This window comes from Palaemon carinicauda, chromosome 30 (genome assembly GCF_036898095.1).
Source record: "Palaemon carinicauda isolate YSFRI2023 chromosome 30, ASM3689809v2, whole genome shotgun sequence".
NCBI classification, from domain to species: Eukaryota; Metazoa; Arthropoda; class Malacostraca; order Decapoda; family Palaemonidae; genus Palaemon; species Palaemon carinicauda.
In genome coordinates, this window is record NC_090754.1 from 40,876,893 (window position 1) to 40,896,894 (window position 20,002).

The 20,002-nt window shown below is 34.9% G+C and overlaps 1 protein-coding gene across 1 annotated transcript; it reads left to right on the forward strand.

Moving 5' to 3' along the window:
- The first annotated feature begins 560 nt into the window (after positions 1-560).
- Positions 561-18,472, forward strand: LOC137623500 (myb-related protein A-like). The gene is made up of 14 exons (XM_068354331.1): positions 561-602; positions 7,022-7,254; positions 7,469-7,653; positions 7,857-8,083; positions 8,374-8,697; positions 8,883-9,076; positions 9,249-9,363; positions 9,672-9,965; positions 10,862-11,212; positions 11,343-11,456; positions 11,692-11,871; positions 12,095-12,220; positions 13,875-13,952; positions 16,018-18,472. Exons 1-14 carry the CDS (start codon positions 561-563, stop codon positions 16,138-16,140), a joined length of 2,586 nt encoding a protein of 861 aa, XP_068210432.1. The 3' UTR covers positions 16,141-18,472.
- The last annotated feature ends 1,530 nt before the right edge of the window (positions 18,473-20,002 follow it).

The following is a 20,002-nucleotide window of genomic DNA, read 5'->3' on the forward strand; positions in this document are numbered from 1 at the left end:
TAATATTCAAACTGCTAATGAGCATAAACTTGTCTGATTTTAGTTTGAACATATATCAAGTTCCTGATAATTTAGGAAGTTCTGGATTAAGCTCTCGGGTTATTTTTAAATCTCTCTCTCTCCCTCTCTCTCTCTCTCTCTCTCTCTCTCTCTCTCTCTCTCTCTATATATATATATATATATATATATATAATGATCATAATTTACTGTATAATAAAGCATTTTTCACTTTCATGGGAGCTACATACAATATCTCTCTCTCTCTCTCTCTCTCTCTCTCTCTCTCTCTCAGAGAACTGTCATCTTCATCAATGATTCTTAATTATTACCATTTTAGTAAACGCTGTTTATCATTGAAGAAAAACAGAACGTTCTTGAAATTGATAACCAGAAGTAAACATCCATGTTTACATTTTGGCCACATGCCGGGTATCATCCCCCATTAGGAAGGAAGGGAAGGAAGTCTGTTATAAACTGTTTGCCTTAATGCCATTTTTGGGAGATTTCTGCTAACCTTTACTATCCGTTCCACAGCCTGGTAGTGGTTGGGCACAACGTTAATGGATTCTGTAATCACGGATAAACCTTACGATGGAATACTTGTAAGGATTTTCTGATCTCCATTAATCTTAGTTGTGGCGAAGAAAGTCTCTCTCACTCTCTCTCTCTCTCTCTCCAGCGTGCAATTATTAACCCCATTAGTGGATCTATAAGCCATTCACTATCTTTCGCAGACATTCCTTCGCACAGGAGGATATGAATCCCCACACCATCAAGGTCAAATCTTTGTATCCGTGTATCTACGAACATCTTCACAATTTCATTGATTAAAGCTCGTACCGTTGTCAAAGTTTCTAGATTACACGAATGAATGAATAAGCACAAGCGGGAAGTATTCTTGTTTGGTATTCAAGATACAAGTGCTCTCTACTAACCCGTGTGCGCCTTTCATGCATCACAATCCTGAAGGTGACCCTTGAAGATTATGCCCTTGACTTCTCCTACCATGTCTGCCTACCTCACACAAGGGCCTCTCAATCTACGCCCGCTTAACCAATCCTTTACAACAATATTTCTCTCTCTCTCTCTCTCTCTCTCTCTCTCTCTGTCATAATCATTATTTACTTTAATGGATGAAAGGCATATTTATAAACTTAACGTCAGTCTTATCTCGACTGAAAACTGAAATATCGAGAGAGAGAGAGAGAGAGAGAGAGAGAGAGAGAGAGAGAGAGAGATTGTTTGAATTAGCAAGCAAATAAAGGTGGCCTTGTGTTGGGACGAACTTCTATAATCTAGTTATCTGTTTGCGACTTGTTTTCAACAATGTTTAGTTGACTCTGCCTCTTTTTATCAGTAACTTTTGTCCTTCGGATTATTATTATTATTATTATTATTATTATTATTATTATTATTATTATTATTATTATTATTACTTGCTAAGCTACAACCCTAGTTGGAAAAGCAGGATGTTATTAAGCCCAAGGGCTCCAACAGGGAAAAATAGCCCATTGAGGAAAGGAAATAAAGTAGTAAACGAACAATCAAAATATTTCAAGAACAATAACATTTAAATATATCTACATAATCCATCTTTAAATGGCGATTTCAACACCATCTTCGTAGGTGTTGTGTAATTCGACCCTCCTATAAATGGAATGAAAGCCTTATAAGGACATGAATTCTCTCTTGTTGACATGAGGGAGGCCATGCGTGTCCACGTGAGATGAAGTGAGGTTTGCCTGGGGTGGGAGGTGGGGGTTTAGGGGTGGCTGGGATGAGAGAATGATTGGGGGGTGCTGTTGTGACATTCTTTGCTTGGCCAAGGTTACTTCTCATTGACAGCGAGCTATTCATTCTTTCTTTATATATATATATATATATATATATATATTATAGAAGAAAATCATTGCAGTTATTTAGAATACAGACATATTGCTGTTGGTGCAAGATTTTAATTTTAACAAGGTAAGTGAAATTGTAGGACCCACGTACTTTTTTTTTAGTTTTTTTTATATATATAAAGCTGTGAACTCCCTCTCACTTATACTGTGTGTGTTTGCGTGCAAGAAAACGTTAAATCGGGACCATTTTAATAATTTTTCCTCTATTTTTCTTTTTAATTCTCACAAATGCGCACACAATACATACTGTGTATGTATTTACTGTAGTTATAGGTAGATAGTGCGGATATGTTCATTAGTGAGAGAGAAAGAACACGAGCCAGTTTGCCCGTTGCTGTTGCTATGCTCGGGTTGTGATATAGGCTGTTCGTGATATAGCAAGTTTGAACAAATGCACGCACACGCTTGAAACCCCTCCCCCCATAAACTTTTGGGGCTCGGTGGTGAATCATCATTATTATCACCCCCTCCATCTACTTCCTCATCCATTTCCCCCTTCCTTCTCATCAATTCCCTCTCCCCAACGTTCTCCTCCCTCCGTTTCCCTCTTAAAGGGGCGACCGAAGGGGTGCCACTACTCGCTCGATCCCTTGGTCTCCACCTTTCGAAGGGGCCCCCTGGATCTTTGCTTAACTAAGGCGTAAATTTCGTAATTGTCAAATTTTGCATATTTTTTTGTAGGAAGGTGTATTATATTTATATTGTCACAAATATAGACTTCAAAGTATTTTTTTCTCTTAGATAAATAGGTTTGCTTTCCTAACTTGTATGTAGTTATATGCAATCAAACATACCACGGGCATGGGGAGGGCTGAAATCACTTCATTCTATTTTACATCATCAGTTCGAAATTGCAATAGGAAATCAGTAGTGATGAGTTTTGTATCACAGCAAGTTGCTCAGAGAAGGCGTGTCGCCTTGCCACGTGCTGGGCCGTGTGGGTTTAGGGTAGGGGGTGCCGTGTTCAAACTGCTGTGCCTTTCCCACGCTCGCCCGTCCTGCTATTTGATTGGCTCACGTGTGAGTAGGTGCCAGTTTGTGTTTTTCAATGGCTAGGCTGTTACTGCTATTATTTATATGATTGATTATTTTGATGTAGGTTATTTTTATACTTTATATGTATGATTTATGAACATTCGAAGGATAATGGAGCACTTGAAATGATTGTATATGAAACTGAAAAAAATTACTTTATGGCAACAGCTTGTATGACGTCATCGTAAATATTACCATGCTGGATAGAGTTGGCGCGGGAATTTTCTTATCCCAGTTAAAAAAAAATTGACAGAATTTGAGAAATGCTCTTTGGAATTGAATTACCGAAAAGGGAAATGTAACTCTACGAACCAAATACCTTTACGAGGGGTTGTATGGAGATTGTAAGCCTTCTACAGTAATCCTTGAGGGATGAGAAATGTGTTGAGTTACAAACTTTTGTTGTGATTCCATCTCCTGTTTGTCAGTAATATATTCTTGGCCATTTGATCATCGTTGATTGCACTTACGTCATTGTCTGATGTTTATGTTATTACCTGGATTTCATAATCTTTAGTAAGACTGTAGAATATCTGTTGGAAATATAAATTACTTTGAGGGTTGAACACCTGGATGTAATAACTCGGTATAAGTTATTGGCTAACCATGATCATTCTGCTCAGGTTTTATGTCGAATCAGAGAGAGAGAGAGAGAGAGAGAGAGAGAGAGAGAGAGAGCCGGGAGTGGGGTGAGACTCAAGTACTGATGAAAAGGGGGCGGGGGGGGGGGGTGTATTTATATGCATAAAGAAACGTGAGGCACACCATCGGGGTTAGAATAAATGATGTCAATATTGCATCATCTGTCACTCCACTCCCCCCAACTAACGCTCCTTGTTTTGGCGAAACTTTCAACACAAACTCGTTTATTATTAATGTTGTTCCTTCCGTATTGATTTGTACCTGCCTGTAAGAAATGAGGAGGTTCGTTGTAGTTGTAATGAAAGGGCGTTTGAAGAAGTGAAGATTGAGTGCGCTGCAGTGAGAGTTATTTGAATATTTTACGGTGTATCCTTACAACTATAGTCTTTTTTACGGCACTGTTATTTGGCAAACTTCAACTTTACATAGATACTGGTCATAGGACATAATCATGTAACGTCTTTTCCTTATTTTGAGTTACAAAATACCTCTAGCCTACAACTTGAATCGGAGTTATCTCTCTCTCTCTCTCTCTCTCTCTCTCTCTCTCTCTCTCTCTCTCTCTAGGTATTCGACAGAACCACGTGTTATAAATTTGGACGTTATACAGCCTCCATTGCTATAAAACCTTTAGTGTTTGTGGCACTAGACATTCAATCTTGCTGTTTGACGCAATTTTAAATTCCTCCTTATAAAGAAATTAGATATTTTCAAATTGAAAAGTTCTTGAGAACGGAAGAATCAATCTATCAGCTCAAAAATTCAATGAATATGAAATAAGATATTCGGCGTTCCTTCGATTGAGTTACCGAATATCATACAGAATATGTGGCGGATTTCTGAGTCACCCAATTCCCCCCTCCCTCCTTCTCCCTCTCCCTCTCCCTCTCTCTCTCCCTCTATTCCCCTCTTTCCTTATTTCTTGGTTCTCAGGTAACTGGTAGTTCTGCCTCGGTGGTTCCCGTCACTATTAGCCCATGACTGCCTGGATGAAATATTCACACGAAACCTTTACGAATCTCTCTCTCTCTCTCTCTCTCTCTAGTATATTAACGAACATAGCCAAATTTACATGCAATGACTAACGCATATGCTATAGTTAACAATTATCCGCCTACATCCTCAGTCGCCTACATAGAAGGGCGTAGTCTTCTCTTTTTTACATCTAGCGAACTGTTGTTCATATCGTTTTATTAATCCAAAGCTAACCTGATTATATCTATAGGGTTCATTGCATTGTAAATTTTGTGATTAAAATTCACTTTGGCGTTTTCTTTTAATAAACCAAACATGATTCATGAAGATTTTGCTTGAATGTATTTTTTAGGTGGGAGGCGAAAATGTTCTTTTCAAGTTTTTCATATTGTGTGGTTTATAATTTATTTTAAGATGACCTCAGTCCAAAATGTGACTTAGACTGACGGAAAACTAATGAATGGTGGCAAGGTCACGCTAGACCTATTATGAGTACCACCCACGGGTCAGAGTAGGCCTATGCTGGGGGTTTTGTGTAGAAATGTACATGCATTCTTGTACCACTGAAATTCAACGGTAGACGAGTAACACTATTGGATGTTGATTATGAAAATGCAAACTTTGAATTCAAAATCAAATTTGCTTCCCTCTAGTCGGTTCCATATTTCAATGATAAAGCAAGGTCCCATACGGATAGGAAAAAGGGTTTTTATATTAACGAGGTGGTCATGAGCATTAATGGAACATGGAAACACAACGTAGAATTTTGGACGATCAAATAGCTAGGAATTAGGCTGACATATTTTTCTCAATAGGCAGTATGAAGGTATTGGACCACCCACCTCAAATATCCCATCCTGTTCAGTTTTGAGGGAAGAGCGGGAACGCTTTGTGTTGAAGGGGGGGGGGGGGGGGTTTGTTTGTTGGAACCCTATTTTGCCTGTCTAAGACTTGATTTCATATTGCTTGTACTCCTTTTCGATGTGGGTTTTTGCTTTGCAATGCCATGTCTTAAGATTTCATTATCAAATGATACATCTTGGATTGCCAACCCAGGGATTCGGGATACCCTATAAAGCTACGCCCTCTGTCGAGGAAGACCTTGAGTATAGGAAATGTGAAGATCTCTTGTCTCAGGTGGGCGACGATAATTAGTGTGGGAGTGCCAAGGACGAGGCCAGAGACTCCTAACAGGATTCTTCCATCGTTACATAGAATCTAATTTTGCAATCATACTTTGCATGAGCTCAAGTTTGTAGCTTGGGTCTCTCTCTCTCTCTCTCTCTCTCTCTCTCTCTCTCTCTCTCTCTCTCTCTCTCTCTCTCTCATACTGCATAATGAATAAAAACGGATATGGGAGTGTCCTTTGCACGGCTATATTGATTTTTTAGTTACCTGGATTTTTCCTCATAGATTCCAGGGAAATTTAGCAAATGATTAGATTGAAGCACAAGAATGGCATTACTTTGGAATGTTTTAAAAATAATTGTACTTCCTACCAATCTCAGAAACAGGGAAAAGTCCTCTCACCCAGTTGATCCAACTTGAAATACTTTATCTCACGAAAAGATTTATTTTCGGTTGTCTGGTATTACAGCTTCCTCCCACTCAAGTTTGTTTGAACCATTCTCTGCCAGGTTTTTTGGTTCAATCCCTCTAACAATACCATACTTAGAATTATTTTTATTAGTTTATTACTACTACTACTACTACTACTACTACTACTACTACCACCTAAGCTACAACCCTAGTTGGTAAAGCAAGATGCTATATGCCCAAGTGCTCCATCAGGGAAAAATAGCCATTTAGGAAAGGAAATAAATAAACAATGTAAGAAGTAATGAACAATTGAAATAAAATAATTGAAAAAAATAACATTAAAACAGATATTTCATATATAAACTATAAAAAGAGATTTGTGTCAGACTGTTCAACATAAAAATATTTGCGGCAAGTTTGAACTTTTGAATTTCTACTGATTCAACTACTTAATCAGGAAGATAATTCCACAAATTGGTAACAGCTGGAATAAAACTTCTAGAATAATGTGTATTATTGAGCCTCATGATGGAAAAGGCCTGACTATTAGAATTAACTGCAGGTCTAGTATTACGAAGAGGATGGAACTGTCAGGGAAGATCTGAATGTAAAGAATGGTCAGAATTATAAAAAAAGAAATCTTATGCAACATGCATAATGAAATAATTGAATGACAGTGCCAGAGATTAATATCTAGATCATAAATTAAGTTTTTCATGTTGTTTTCAACTGATTTTTGTTTTAGTCTCCCTAATTGAAGAGCTTGGGTAAAGATGCATTATAATTTTTCCTTTTTTTCCAGTTTTAAATCTACAAGGAGCTCTTTGTCTCATAACTTAAGAGTAGAATGTAATCTGTTACATTGATTTCTTTTAATGATGGCCAGATGACATTAATATACACTTTCTTCTACATTGGCTATGTAGGAAGATGAAAAGGTGATTGAGCTGGTTAAGAAGTATGGTCCGAAAAGGTGGACGTTAATCGCCAAACATCTGAAGGGCCGGATAGGCAAACAGTGTCGTGAACGATGGCACAACCATCTTAACCCGGCTATTAAAAAATGTGCCTGGACTGACGAGGAGGACCGTATCATTTACGAGGCTCACAAGCAGTGGGGTAACCAGTGGGCAAAAATTGCAAAGCTTATCCCTGGAAGGTATGATTCTTGAACCATTGTTTGCTTTACTCTATTGATCATGAAAACTTATTGTTTTGAGTAGGTTGTAATTGAAGATATTTGAAATTTGAATGCTTTTTTTTTTCTCCATTAGATTTGTCTTCATTTGTAAAATAGTTAATTAAAAGTAAGAACTTCTGTGCCCATTCTTCCCACAAAAAGAAGTAATCTCTTTTATTCTTTGTTGTTTTAGAACTGACAACGCCATTAAAAACCATTGGAATTCCACAATGCGTCGCAAGTATGAGGCAGAAATGACTGCATCTGGTCGAAAAAAGCAGCGTGGCGGAAGGCATAGCTCAGGCCAGACTCCTCCAATTATAGCTTCTCCTGTCCCTCCACCCCCACAATACTCGCATGAGTTTCATCATAGATCAGGTAAATTTGTGTTTGGTTTTGCCCTTAAGAACTTCATTAATATTTTCATACACATATACAATATAAAATTTTTTGGAATTTTTTCTTTAGAATACTACTGTATATGAAAGTTTTAAGTTATCTAAATACATTTAACAGAAACATTATGGATTACAGTTAAGATACTTATGAATGGTGATTTATTTTGGTTTTTAATTTCCCAGACGTTATGGGCCCCCCCATAGGCCATAGCCACATTTCTCCTCAAGGTCCGACAGGAGCTGCATCCCACATGTATCCTTCCTCTGGTGTCTTTAATGGAGGAGGTCCTCCACAGCATCAGGAGCTAAAATTCCATGGACACACTCCACATTATGATATTCCATCTGCAATGCATACCCCTATTCCTGTAAACAACACTTCTCCATATGGCCAGGAGGCTTATTCTCAGGTCAGTTCATGATCATGATCAAGAATTTTTCCTGTTTCATCTTTGGCATTTATTACTTTGTCTTATATCCATCATTTCTTTAGCTTTAATTTGAATTATATGAAGTTCCTTTAAGGCTATTCACTTTCGTCATTAGTTTAGAACTTCAAGTTGTAAATAAACTTCAGAATTTCATCAGAAGTTCGAAAAAAATTGTGTTAAAATGTCGATACAAAAAGTTCCATACAGTCTAACCTTACAGAAAAATGTCAAGGTGTATTCTGCTAAATTAAAAACTTGTTTTATTACAGAGCTATTGGGAACAGAATAGCCCATATAATGGAAGTTATGGTACAATTTTGCCCCCTGCAACCTCCACTCCCCATCAAGCCACGCCTTCACCAGCACCAGGCACCATCATGGAGTCTGTGGGTACACCAATACCTGCTCAGGTGAGTAAACAAAGGCCCATAAGACCCCAGTCTCCTCAGAGCATACTGGGTCTTGACGGCTTTATAAAGTGTGAAGAAAGTGGTGGTGGTGGTGGTGGTGGTGGTGAATCTCTGCAACATCGTCAAACCCCCGTGTCAGGAAACATCGTGGAGAGGAACAGGTCACCTATAGATAATGTGGTGGTAAGTTAAATTGGAAAGGTCTCAAAAGATGGTAGAAAGTCGTAGTAATTAAGGTAGATTTCCAGTAAGGTAACTAGTTATTTTTTTATTTTACCGTATTTGTGGTTCCTCATGCATGTTGATACTACTGTTTTGCAGTTTGGTTTTTATCCAAATATTTTATATCCTTGTTTTCCTCTTATTAGGTGAGCACTACAACACCAACTCCTCCACCGGGAGGTCCTACACCTCCCCTGAGCCAGTACAATCAATTCCAATCGCAGCCTCCATTATCTGTTTCATCATCTACATCTCTGAGCCCTCCTCTGAACCAGGGTTTCCTTTTGTCTCCTGATAAGACTAGCATATACCATGATCTGGGAATAATATCACCTCTTAAGTAAGTTCAAACTCAAGTATTGTGTTTTATGATTTAACCTAATTGCATGCTGCTACCTGTATTTTCTTTTATGATGATGTGCTTTAAAAGTTTTTGTATTGCAACTATTCTGAATAATATTTATGCATAAAAAAATTTATATGCTAAAAGCTTTTTTCAATATTTGTTTCAGATATTTTGATGAACTTGGTTCTTTGTCTCCTTTGCGGCCTGACCGTGGGTTAGAAGCATTTAAAGCTGGATTGGACATGGGTGCTTTTGAGTTGCTGACATGCAGTCCTGTCAAGGTAATGTGTTGTCCTTTGATATTTAAATTTTAATTAAGTCAAGATTATTCACAATGCCATATATATCTTCTAGAATTGAGGTGTGTTGTATAATTGGCAATAATTTTTTTTTTTTAATTTAGAGCAGCCTTTTATGTTTAGAAGAGCTGTAGTACAGTACTGTATTTCAGTTCTGGTGCCATATTTGGGGCAAAGTTCTCATGATGCTAGACGGGCTAAGTTATGCACGGTTTTCAAATCTTAGAAGTCACATTCTACTGTATTGTGAACTGTTACTGAAATGAGATTTTACTACTCTTGTCCTTCAGATTAAACAAGAATTGATTTCGGAAATGCTGAGTCCAGCTTCTATCAAAGTGGAAAGCAGTCCTCCCTCTTCTGAAACAACTACAGTGTTACCCAGTCTGACAAGTGTGAGTTTAATTAGCACTACAGCCACAACAACGGTTGTATCAGCTCCAGCTACACTCAACCAGAGCACAAGTAGTGTTCACAATGTCTCCTTCTCATCTCTTAATTCATCACGTCTTTCAACACCACCCATCCTGAGGCGAGGCAGGCGAAAGCAAGGATCCCCCACAAAGAGACATGTGACCATAGTGGTACGTCAAGATTTTCTCCAGTTTAAAAATCTTGTTAGATAGGTTTTGCTCAAAACTTTATATTAAATTTCTTCTTTTAGGGTAATTTAATATTTTGTGGAATAACATACTTAAAACATAGAAGGTTGGTTATTAAGCTATCGATAAATGATTGGGAAGTGCAAGATTTTGGAATTTGTAAGACATTGACAAAGTAAACATGTATTTAAAGATTGTTATTAGAAGGTTAACTAAATTACTGCATCAAATCTCTAGACTTACTTTGTATTTAGGAAAAGGAAAATAGAAAACTGGATATGATATTACATACAATTGCTACAGTCTAGTAAATTGTGTTAATTTACATCTAATACTTTCTGTACTAATTGATTTGATTGGCACCATTAAATGAACCTTGGAATATTTTTCTTAAACTGAAAATTATTTAAACATAAAAAAAATATTTGTAGATGCAAGTTACTACTAAACTACTGTCATTGATAATGTATTCAGGGGATATTTATGGGATGGATATAGCTCTGGTGTAAAAATTGGGGCCATTGCAAGGTGACAGGTTAACTTTTGACTAAGTCTTGTGTAAATTGGGAGATGGAGAATACACCTATTTTCCAAATATGTGTCTAAAATTTGAATAATTTGGTGGCTTTTGATTACTATTGTATATTAATGCATCATGGGTAATGTTTACAACTTTGATGTAGGTATAGTAAAGGATATACCGTGATTTTACTATTTACAATATGCCTAAGTATAAGTAGGTGTAATAGAAGCTCAATGCCATTGTCAAAATGGGGCATTTGATTACAACTTTTGAATAACTATTATTGTTAGAAGGTAAATGTGGCATTATAATTCTTTAGTTTTACCCAAAATTTCATCAGTGTTTTGTTCAACAGGATCCAAATGAGAGTCTGCTCACAACCCCTCAGAAGATGACACCAGTCAAGATGGTAGCGTTTAGTCCGTCACAGTTTCTGAACAGTCCAAATTTGTCATTTGAAGACAATAATAATTTAACATCTACACCTGTATTAGGATCCATACCAGCATCACAATCAACACCCGTCCAGTCCTTTTCAGTTTCTCAGCCCCAAACCCATCACACTTCCACACCAAGTGACTCTAGTGGTCAACCTCGCACTCCTAAGTCTCGAAGGGCATTGATTCAGCCTACCCCAAAGACCCCCACTCCATTGAAGAATGCTCTTCGTGAAATAGAGAAGAAGAGTGGACCACTCAAGCACCTGGTAAGGCTTTGTGTTTTGATAATTGTAGTAAATGTAAGAATTTTTTTTTTTATAGTTGTAATGAGCATTATATGACGAAGACAAAAAAGCAAATTGCTTTCCATCTTTTATCATTGATCTTTCTTTGCAGCCTCAAACGCCTACACATTTAGAGGACATAACAGAAATCATTCGTAAGGATACAGAAAGAGACCAAAGCAAGTTTGAAACTCCTTCTGTCAATAGTCAGAATGCCAGAAACCAGGTATGGTGCTTGTTTGTATAATTTTTTTTATACTATATCTTGAATATCCTGGTTTAGAAAATCTTAGTGTATTTATTTCTAATTTGTAAATTTTTTTTTGGCAATCTGAATGCACAGAATTAGGAAACCTTATGACCCTGTATTGATTTAGTGACATGAAGTATCCAAATTTTCAAATCTATTGATATTTATAATTAAGAAAATATTTTGAATCACTTTTTTTTTTTTCTTACAGTCAACTATTTATGACAGTGGGTATGGCACTGTTAAACGCAAAGCACCACCTCCCTCTGGCAAGGAAAATTCTCCCAGTAAGAAGGCACGAAAGGCTCTGGTCAATACGTGGTCCACCCCAGGAGACATCCAGGTGCCTGGGTTTTGTACAGAGCCATTAACACTGATGCCTGAGACACCAGTGAGTTAAATATCATTTTTATTTTTAAGATTTGAAATTTAGACAATTATAGTATTGGTTTTGTTGTTGAAGAGTACAAAAGACATAAAAACTTTTTCATATGTCTGGGAAATAAGCCTTTCTATAATTTATATAGCTTATATTAAAATATGAACGTTGTCAGAATCATGTTAATGGCTTAGTTTACATATACACTACAGAATTTTATTTATTTAACTTACAGAGCAAAAGTTTGATTGGCGACTCTTCAGTTTTATTCTCACCTCCTTCCATAATTCGTGACACGTTACCTGAAGAAAATCATCTGTTAAATTCTTCATCGCTACTCTCAGAGAAGTCAACTAAAAAGGTAAATGAATAATGGTCTTATTTTGCATTTTATCTTTTAGTATCAACATTCTTGTAGTATGGTAGAGAAAAACAGTAGAGGTAGATGGCTGTAGTAGTTTTTTGATGAATATATCCAGGCTTTCCTTTTCTGTTAAAGGACTGTAATTTTGAAGGTTATTGGATAATAAGGGTTTTGCTGGCTTGATATTGTTACTCCCATTATTAAGGACTTGAACGCAAGTATTGTACTTTGCCTTGATTTAGTTGATCATGAAATAGTTTAGTGAATTGGCGTAGATGGCATGATTTACAGGTTATATGTTTTACCATTCACAGTTTGACGAGTTGTTGTCTGTGAGTAGCCATCATGTAGATAATTTCAGTGTAGTGAGGATTGTAATATTAAAAAGAAGTGACAAAAGGAATTCTAGTGTTCTTAGGTATCTTTGACTGAAATCATCCATTTCAACCAAATTCTCAATTTCCATATCGAATGATTTGGTCTGAATACAACGCACTAGAGTAAATGGTTTTGTATAGATACATAATTTTTACATAGATACTTAATTTTTGCATAAAAAGAATGGCAAGCCTCAGGCATCAAGCTCTTTAAGGAGCTTTGTCATTTAAAATTTGCTGCAGTATAGAAGTATGGCAAGGCCAAGTGTAGACTATACATAAGGGTCTTTTCATCATTACTGTGGTCCTCCAGCGGCACTGTTTTCTGCCTTTTACTTACCTTCCCTTCAATCTATTGCTATACAACCTCTCACAACTTAACACTTCTTTTTTTTATCTATTTTATGTATTCTCAAACAAATACTTTGTATGAGCCCCAGGAGAGGCTAGAACCATGGTTTGTGTAAAAAAATCTCATCAGGTTTTGAATGTTTGAATATGATCGATTAGTTGGAGAGTAACTTTCTAATGTTACACAATTTGTGCCAGACCCATTATGCAATGTATATTTGTTTTCTTTAATGCATATCATATAAATGGGACTCATGCTTAAATATTTTATATGATAAACATTGAAAGGTGTACATCATAGGACTTTTTGAAAAATAATATAGCTATAACACATTCCTGTATTTTTGAGCCCTGAAGAAACTGCAGTACAGCACTTAGCGAAGGATGCGGGAAATACACAATTCTTTTGGCTGTCTTTGATTATTTTGTTGAAAATTAGTTTGTAAATTTTATGAACTTGAAACATACAATTCATTGTTTTTATTCGGGAATAACCTCTCTATTACTCATTTTTACAAGAGTTTTATGACATACACGAACTTTAAGATTCTACACCTTTAAGAATTTTAAGTTCGCCAGTACAGTTCAAAATAGTTTTGCAAAAATTGGTATTGAGTGTACGCTAAAGGAAGTTGACTGCTCAGTCTTACTGTTGGCCAAGTGATGTTTGTTTTGAAATACATCTTTCATTATTTTCCTAAAATTTTTGCGTATTATTTACGAAACTAGTTCACGTTCCCTTTTTTTCATAGATTTTGGCATTGTTCAACCTAAGTACTGTAGTAGTAATTCTTCATAGTATGATGACATAAAGTACAGTATTGTGGTTTGCCATTTAAGCATAAAGAATCTGTATAGTGAACAAAGATGATGCATAACAAATCGTAAGTCATCTGATACATAAACCTCTCCCTCCCAACCAGCTGAGAGATGGTGAAATTGGGTGCGTTAAGAGGATATCCTTCAGCGAAGGCCAGACCAACAAGGCCAGTGTCTCAAAGGTAAAATGGAAGATAAAAAAAATGTAGACCTTAATTAGGAAAAATATAGCTGTATGCAAATGGATTTTATGTTGTTTTGGGTTTCTTTTGTTTACTTCTGATTGTCTAATTTTGCTTTTCTTTTGATATGATTTGTAGAAAGACACTTTTCTTCAATTTGCATGTTTATATTGCGGTGTTTTGTTTTATTTGGTTTTGCTTTAATTTCTTTTGCAATGTATTTTTGCAGATTTGTGTTTTTATGAATTAACAGTTTCCTTTATTAACATTTATGGTGATGTTTGCCTTTTTATTTAATATTTCCTTGTGTGTTGGTACTGAAGCAGTAGGTGTCGGAAAGCTTATTGAAGAAATATGATATACAAATATGAAAAGACGATGAGGTTTTCTTATACGAAGGTTTGTTTCATAGGGTGAGAGATTTGCGAGATAAAGGACTTATTACATTTTGGGAGTGACTTTGTTGTTACCATATTAAATTTGATATAATTTTTAATCATTGAAATTAATTGGATAGCATTTATTCTTGAAATTTCTAGTCTTATTCAAGACTGTCAGACATAAAAGATTCAAATAATGACAAAAGTACTAGAACTCTTCTAAAATTCATTACATTTGATTGTAATAAGTATTTTTGGGAAGGTGCCGTTTGGTCTCAAAGGATTTTTCTGTAAAACACTAGGGCAGGGAATCCAATACAATACAATATAAATATCCCCTGGTCTAGGGCCAATATATCAACTTGCAAAATGTGTATGAGAGAGGCCTTCAAGTTCAGGAACTTTTTAACTCTAAAATAGTTTGGCTATTGCTGACATATCACCACCAAGAACCAACACAAGAGCTGGAAGATGATGGTTGGGGGCAAGTTTGTTGTCACCAGCTGTAGTGGTGTTTTTTGGTGATGACATTAGCCAATTGCCAGATGATTTCGGCATTGGAGGTGTTGTTTCGAGTTCAATAGTGCCTAAAGCTTGAAAAATTAGCCCATGCTTTGCACATTGATATACTGGTCCTAGAGCAGGGGAGAATTTCTTAAGTGTTTATGTAGTATTAGATTCCCTGTTCTAGCCTTTCATATTCAAATCCACATGGCATCTCTCTAAAATAAGTTTTCCCTTTACCAAAATAATTCCCCCCCCCCATTATTAGAATGCTAAGTACTACTGTATAAAGGTTCTTGAATCACTATAGATGTTTTACCTGTACAGCAGTTATTTAGTTCTTACAAATAGACACATAATTACTGTACTTCTTCAATTTTGTACATGTGACAATTTAAGTGAGATGAAAAGGGAATTCTCAATAGAATTAATGTATATTTATGAAATATTTTATAGTGCATTTGATTTTTAAAAAATTATGTCAGCCAAGTATTTCATTTAAGTTTTTTGATCAAGTGGGTTTGATACTTTGCTTTATTATACTTTATTATAGTTAAAGCCCAAATGTTTTAATGAATAATTATATATATATATGTAATATATATGTATGTATGTATTTATAATTTATATATATATATATATATATATATATATATATATATATATATATATATATATATATTATATATATATATAATATATATCATTGATTTTGAAAAGTTTAATCACATAATGTAAGTTTATTCTTCGCTGGTGTTTGGCTTTTGGTATTACTGTCAGCTTAATGAGGTTTATTGCTTCACATAGTAACAATTGTTTAAACCAGACAAGGTGTTGAGAGGTTAATCAGTGAATATACGATAAACTTTTTCCATTTTCACGAGCTTGCATAACTTAACTTACTCGAGTTGTTGTTCTAATAGATTGCCCGACCGGAGAAATATCATGCTATTAACATCTGAAATTTGATTTAATGTACGGTATTAATTTTTGGTGCTATGTAACTTATCTCAAGTGAATAGTTTATAATGCTTCCCATTTGGTTTTATATTTAATTTGAAATTCAGTGAAATTTCATGACTAACTTATTTTGTCCTTAGGTCATTAAACTGTTGATATTCCATATTTAGTCTAAAGAATGATGTTGAATCTTTTTACTTTAACTGTATTTACACTTTCAGTTGGATGTTCGATGGGAAATGGTCGCTTGTGGAAAGACTGAAAATCAACGGCGGCTAACAGAACAAGCCCGGCAGTTTGTCACACAGAATTCAAGCTTGAAGCCTCGCTCCTTAAATCTGTGAATTGGACCTCTGGTATAAGAGGAGATGGTTTGAGATTATTATGGTATGCTTTAAATATTACATTGTTTTTCCCAGAATTCAGTGTAATTGCTTTTTAGATATTTTAATGTCTTTGAGAACGTTTACTGGTTGATTTTAATACTTGTATTATTGCCAGTATATAGTATCTCCCATAAACATTTCCTCTGTAACACACTAAGAGAATAAGCAGTCAAAGGGAGCTTGGTACAAATGCGTGTCGGTACAGTACTTTGACCATACAGTACTCTTGGCATGAACAATATTTTGTCTTGAAGCAAAGCTCCTACATACATGAGACTACAAGAATTTAATCCAAATCATTTGTAATTTTAAAGTATTGGAAACAAAATCTATATTGTCATGTATTTTTTTTTTCATATTATTATTATTATTATAATATAATCCAACTTTCCCAACTTTTTCCTAACGATGGTTCTCAAGTATTCTTGTGCTATTGCGGATAGCTCCTTAAAGAAAAATAATGCCATTACATTTAGTTTTCACCAAATTTATACTTTTTTTTTTTTTTTTTTTGTCAAATCAAGGACTTTCAATAATTTTGTAGGTATGTACACTGACCTTATTTACAGCATAGATTTTTTGGTATCACCTCAAGTATTGTTTAGTAATTATATTAACATCGGCATATTGCTCAGTTAGGTATAACAAAAGGCATTAAGTAAAAAAAAAATGGTTAATTTTTCATAATCCTCCATCTATAGGTAATTGAAAAATATTTAAATGGAAAAAAAAAATGAGAATTTGTAACCTGTCCTTAAAAATTAAGTACTGGGAATGGACAGGAATTGTTTTTTTTAGTAACTGCAATCAGTGAAGGATAGTTTCAATCAATGACTACAAATAAAGCGAAACAATACTGGCAACACTTATAAAGATGGTGCTACATAGTGTTCAACCTCTCATTCTTTTGATCTTTGTATAATTTATTTATTAAGAATACTGGCTGAAAATTTAGTTTTTTTATTTCTTGGATGTGGTTATATAACAAATAGCTGTGAAAATCTTGTATGGCAGAGTAATTATTCAAAGTAGAATAGAAAGCAGTATTATTATTTTCTTTCAAAATTATTGTTGTTTCTGATTATGTTCATGCCTTTGAAAAAGTCCCTTTTTTTTAAGTGGTCATTATAAGTGACAAAAACTTATGAATTAAAAGGCGTATCAGTTAAAATATTTTAGCCCACCTTTTGGGAAGTGAGATATTGCTGGCCAAATTGCATACATCGGTTATAGTACTGACAGAATTGTACAAAACTTTTGTATGGTTTTTAAAATGACTTTGATGTATTGATATTTCCTGCACTGTTGTCAGTTGATAGGATTTTGGTTGGGTTAATATTTTTGCAGTTTATTTTCCACCTTTATTTGCTCTCACAAGACTAGTTCTAACAAATTTATAGCAGAAATATTGAAACAATTTATTTTTACTTTATTTTTTTCATCAAAATGACTATATATGTTACCCAATAATTTGCTTCAGAGCAACATTTATACTTAATTTGCTTCAGAGCAAAATTTAGTCATGTCTGAATGTAGGAGGTACCGGTTAGGTTAGCTGCAACACATACAGAGGTAAAAAGTTGATGCCTATGATATTTTTGTGAACTTTATTGTATTGGTCAGTTATATTAGCAAGGTTAGTGTTGATATTTGCAATATGTATTACCCTGGACTCTGCTTAGACGTTTAAAAATATTATAAAAGCCTTTATTAGTAAAATGAACAAATCTTGTCATTGGTTCCCGGTAAAATCTTGTCTAGTTGTTGGACAACTTACACATTTTCATTTTACAAAAGCAAATATTAATGTAAAGTGCTGGATCTGAATATTTTAATTTGTCTACAAGTGTGAAAGGGTGGTCCATATCAGCAGGTATCTGTGTATAGTTATCTAGAGAAACCCAGTTTTTTTGAACCAAAGTAAGTTGGTACAAACAATTTGATCAGGGCATGGCACTCGGTGTATCAAGTGGATTGTGCTTCCTGATTTGTGCCAGCGTGTATTAGGTAGGACTGCTGAATGTCTTTTATTTTTCTTCTCTTCATTAAGGGGAAGGGCAAGGGAGATTATTAACCCTGTCTAATTGGGACTAGAATTTAAATCTGAACAAATCTTAGTCGTATAACCCTTTAATCTCATTAGTTTTGTACATAGCTAATTATTTTGTAGGTCGATCAATTTACGTGATTTTTGACATAACTATAACGATCAAAAGCGGATATTTAAACTCACTTTCGTGTTTGTGGGAACACTAACTAGCCACCTTTTGTTCCCCATCATTACATTTATGTTTTTGTTGGTATGTTTTATTATTTTATGTAAAGTTTTAAGCTGTATGTAGGTATTTTTGTGTTAAAAATATGGCTTTAATTTCTGCCCCTATATGTTTGTATATTACGTTTTTATTATTAAGGTCTAATTTTACTTTATATACAAAATGGGTTATAATGTGTTGGCCATTATTTCGTTTCATTGTAGCTTCTTTCTGGGATGCTTGTAACTATATTTAATATCAATATAATCCTGCTTTAGATTTTTTTGTTGTAATGTAATCCATTTAGTGCCTCTTTCTATAATGCTTTTTTTATTGTTATTAATTAATGGAGTTTTTGTCTCTCCTAAATGTCATTATCAAACTCAAATAACAACCAAAAGCAGGACCCAAAACTGTAAGAACTGGCACTATAGAAATGGATACTGTATACTGTTTGTTGATTGAATCTTTTTGCACAGTATATAATCTTGCATGTTTTTCCAGTATATGTTAAGTGTTATAGACTTTAGTGGACCTTCAATAGGAAGTAAGTTGCATCCGCATTTTCATTTGTGTAGTTTCATGAATGCCCCAGTCCAACACATTGACCCACCATAAAGTGATAGTATAGTTTATTGAATACAGTAGTAACAATGAATGTAGTTTTGGTTTAAAGTGGCTGGCTTTTATGCCTCCACGCATGTTTGCTGTTTATGTGAATGAAGGTTTTGTTGGAGTTGGGAAACTTGTTGAGGTTTTTCCTGTGAAAATATGCAAAACAAAATTGAGACCCTAGATTATAGAAATAAGATTTAGATGTTTAATTTTTAAATTTTTGATGTAAAAGTATTGGCGCAGGTACTTTGAGGCCATTCAGCACCATGTGCAGTGTATTTTCACTTAGATTAGAAAAATTGAAGGCTTTTGGCCTTTCAATGTAACAATTTTGCTCATCATAAAACAGAACTTGACTCGTTTCCCTGTGTTTTGAGAGGCTGTAACGGGTATATTATTGCGGCCAGCTAAGATTGGTTATGCATCCTAAAAGTGCTGAAATTTAAACACTGCATTGGATAATTTAAAACAAATGAGCATCTAATGGTCTGCAGTAAGATATCATAACCACCACTTATCATCTGTGGAATATTTGCACCATTTTCTTGTTCAAATTGCTTAATGTTTTGGTGAATGGATTTCAATATCCATGTATTTTTCCCTCATCCTAGTCATATTGACTTAAACATACATTTCATAATTTCACCTTGTTTCACATTTTCTGTTTGAAGTGTCAGTTTGCATCATCTGCATATGTTAATTAAGGCCAGCTGTTTAGATAGAGATAATGTAGGTGCACATGCTTGGTACTGTGATATCTATGATTAGTGTTAATCTGTGATTTCACTGACAAATTGTATTTTTTAGGGAAATTACATAATGAATTTTTTGCAATTTCTTGGCATACTTAATCATAAAACAGTACTGTCAGTCAATGATTACAGTAATGTTTGAATATTTTATTATTGATGCAGCACTATTTCTTTATAGACAGTTAGCATAAAACCCTT